This window comes from Lactuca serriola, chromosome 3 (genome assembly GCF_051521515.1).
Source record: "Lactuca serriola cultivar US96UC23 chromosome 3, Lser_US96UC23_V15, whole genome shotgun sequence".
NCBI classification, from domain to species: domain Eukaryota; kingdom Viridiplantae; phylum Streptophyta; class Magnoliopsida; order Asterales; family Asteraceae; genus Lactuca; species Lactuca serriola.
Genome location: NC_136410.1, coordinates 297,038,234 through 297,042,159, shown reverse-complemented (window position 1 = coordinate 297,042,159; position 3,926 = coordinate 297,038,234). Strand labels below are relative to the sequence as shown.

Here is a 3,926-nt window from a genome sequence, read left to right as displayed (position 1 = left end):
TAATATGATGTAGATTTATATTCTTATCTTGTTGTATATTTAAAATATTTTATATCAAACTAATAATTGAAAATTATTATTTCATAACTCATGACAACGAAATAATTTTTTTATTATATATATATATATATATATATATATATATATATATATATATATATATATATATATATATATATATATATATATATATATATTGTACACAATATGTAGATATTCACCTAGTTTTACATAATTTAGGACAAGGAATAATATGAAAAGATGCAAAGAGTAAGGTTAAACCAACTTACTTTAACTAGTTTATAGAGTGTATTGACGATGATGAGAGAGACATGGTACAAGATAGATACAAAAAGGCCAAACATGAAGGAAGAAAGGTGTGACCATAATCAAGACATTGGATTACCAAGAGATAATTGGAGCATGGAATGCTATATAATTATGAGAGATTGTTAGACTAAAACATTTCGTTGTATGTAGAAGCATATTCCTTTCTCTCACAGAGAGGGAAGCTTCGTTATTAGTTGGTGCACCTCCTTAATTATTTAATTATAGCATTGAAAGGGAGTTTGATTGAGGGTTCACTCCAACACTACTTGTGCTACATGTAACATCTTAGCTGTCTTTTTATCTACACATTATCATTTGATTCACCGTATTAATTACTCTTAAATATTTTTAGGTGTTCATATTCCACACTTAACAATCGTTCTCAAAAGCTCGATAAAGATAAGTAAAATTAGATAGAATAAGGATCACAATGGTCAAGTTATATTGATTTTTTATATAATAAGTGGACTTTGACCATGATCAATATGATTGTGTATATGGAGTTGTCTATGCTAGATTGACAATTTTATGTGGGATTATTAGTAGTTAGGAAGTGAAAATGCCTAAGTAAAATATTGAGGAACAAAACGTAAGGAAAAATCAAATCTCTATTACTTCATGGCATTACCTTTGGGTGGAAGATTTATTTGATTGACAAACCTTTTTAACATTAACGAAATGAAGATTGATATGGTATATACATATCAAAAGGAGTTTCTCGATAAATTCAAGAAGGAAGTCGAATGATAAATTCAAGTTTGACATGTATGAATTTTCTTTTTTCAAGCCAATGACTTTAGATAAGAGGTTATGTAGACTTAATATTAGTGTCATGTAATTATATATATATATATATATATATATATATATATATATATATATATATATATATATATTAAGGATTTAGATACGAAAATACATATTTAATATAACACTCATATGTAATAGTTAATATTGTTAGCAACAACATTGCAAATAACCACAAAAACATCCTACACAATCAATCAAGTCTTTGAAATTATTACAAATAAGATGGATGATGATGACGATGATGATGATGAAGAAGAACTTACATAAGCCATGGTCAAAGAACCCAACCATGGATACTACTCTCACCAATCATGTTCCTCTGAACTGATGATCCCTCACCATGCACAAACTGGTTGTACGTCCTGAAACAACGCTTTGTGCCATTAATATAATTAAAAAAGAAATGTCGTGCATCATATGGTTGTACATTACAACAAGAGAAATCGAGTGTTATAATTAAAATACCCTATTTGTAAGATGGGTTCTTGTTGTATTTCCATGGCATTGGATTGAGAAGGATGCATTTGGAATGTGGTGTTGTTGCCAGGAGAGTTCCATGGGCATTGAAGTTGTGTCCTGTAACCTTGTCCTTCATTGTCAAACTGAAAAATATAACATTTTATTTAATTATTTGGGTTTTATGAAATTTTGCAACTAATAATTAATAAACGGCATCGTATTAATATATGGAGTTATATTTATATATACCGATGATAACTCGTGTGAGACCTTGATTTTTAGATGCTTGTTCATGTCTCCTAGTTCTCGTTCCTAAAATTAATTTAATAAACTCTGTTATTAATAAAATTCCCAATGAAAACGTACAATTTATTTTTGTATGATTAAATTCGAATGAATTTTACCTTGCGTCGAAGTTCTTCCATTTGTTCTACCATGATCTGTGTCTGAATAAATTTAAAAAAGTACATGATTAAATTCCGAAAAACAAATGATATTTTTAATTAAATTATTTAAAAACGAATCCAAATTAAATTTACCTTCCTTTGTCTAGCTTGTGTAAGAGCTCCTTCAAGTTGTTTTTCAAGATTATGTAGTTCTTTGACACTAAGAGGTCCAAGATCTTCCCCAAGTAAATGTCTTCAAAAAAAGTGTTTCACAAAATGAAAAATACTTAAAAATGATATATTTATATATTTATATAGTCTTGTTAAAAAATATTTGGTAAAAAAATGTATATATAAAGGAACCTTTGGGTGCGTTGGAGGGATTCGAACTTGGCTTTTAACTTGGAGACCTCTTGATACCAACTCTGTATATAAATCACAGCTATCAAATTTAAACTAAAAACGAACACTAATTAAGAATATAAAGAAATTTGTATTTTTAGTTTTGATTGAGATTAAACCTGTGTATCACGTTCATTATTGTTGTCTTGTGGATTAAAGCAACAACGTTGATAGCGTTCAAGGGTTTTCATGACACTGAAAATAAAAAAAAATAAAAAAATTATTAGTTTCGAATAAATTAATTATAGACATTTGTAATTTTAAAATGTGTACTTATGAAAATATGATCACATAATTCAAATATTCCTTTTGTGTAAGTCTTTCGACTTAACTAGTAATTAAAGTAGGTGTAGTAGAAACCCTTGTTTCAATAAAAAAAAAATAGCAACTCCATTGTTCTATAATATTGATAATAAAATGAATATTAGTTTTAATACATAGGAAAAAATTCATAAAGATATACTAGATCTCAAGGAAAAATAGGTCATTAGCGAGACTATTATTAAAGGAAATATAAAAAAAAAAACGTTAGGAAGTTGTAAGTATAATTTAGTACATAGTTAGAAAAGATAACTAATTTAATTCCAACATATAAAATGAACAAGGTTGACATAAAATTAAAGATTTTGTTTTATTAACATTTGGATGACATAATGTTAAAAACCAATTCATGGGTATATATGTGAAGAAAGACGCAGGCTACAAAGAGTACAATTTCTTTCTAAAATTAGAAATCGAAAAGAACTCAAGCCCATTAACTTTAATTTAAATCTCATCCTCAATATCCTTTGGGTAAAACCCATACATTATATAGTAGTCCGAGTGATATTTGTACATCGAAAATGAAAAATAAAAGCGGATCATGTTAGCTTATGTATCATACATATGCAGCTAAAGGGTGAACAGAAAAGGAATTATTCTTTCGTTTTAACCAAAAATGATAGAATCATATCATTTGCTTCTAGGAGTTCTATTAGATTTTATGGTAACATGAAGTTTTGCACACATAATATATATATATATATATATATATATATATATATATATATATATATATATATATATATATATATATATATATATATATATATATATATATATATATATAATGTGTGCAAAACTACATGTTACCATAAATTCGTTTGTTACATGTTCATAGCTAGGTGAAAAAAATCGTTTCCGAAAGGACTCCATTATTTTTTGTAAGCATATATGCATGGACAATAAATGCAGAAAAAAATATTGAAAATTTCAGGTTTTGATAATTCGACTTTTGAAATTGAATACTCGTAAATTAGATGAATTACTTTTTAGACCGTTTTTTTTTTCCTAACATGTATTTTTGATGCATGATAAGTAAATTTTATACTTGTAAATAAAACATCACCCCTTTTCTTCAAGAAACGTCATGTTGAATTATAAAATTTATATAGAATAAAGTACATCGGATTACAAAGGTAAAATTGGATAATATATTTATAATCCGGTTTTAAAACGTTTGACAATTTTTAGAAGAATATAGCATAACTATCACGAAAT

At 26.7% G+C, this 3,926-nt stretch overlaps 1 protein-coding gene across 1 annotated transcript in view; it reads right to left on the bottom strand.

Moving 5' to 3' along the window:
• Positions 1–1,292: 1,292 nt before the first annotated feature.
• Positions 1,293–3,926, bottom strand: part of AGL6 (AGAMOUS-like 6) — a 4,241-nt gene continuing 1,607 nt past the window's right edge. Inside the window, exons 2-8 of the mRNA XM_079032361.1 lie at positions 2,507–2,582; positions 2,349–2,410; positions 2,139–2,238; positions 2,004–2,045; positions 1,849–1,911; positions 1,606–1,742; positions 1,293–1,502 (exon numbers count right to left, since the gene is read on the bottom strand). Of these exons, the coding sequence (XP_078888487.1) occupies positions 1,415–1,502; positions 1,606–1,742; positions 1,849–1,911; positions 2,004–2,045; positions 2,139–2,238; positions 2,349–2,410; positions 2,507–2,582 (568 nt within the window). The 3' untranslated portion in view covers positions 1,293–1,414. The remainder of the gene's footprint in view (positions 1,503–1,605; positions 1,743–1,848; positions 1,912–2,003; positions 2,046–2,138; positions 2,239–2,348; positions 2,411–2,506; positions 2,583–3,926) is intronic.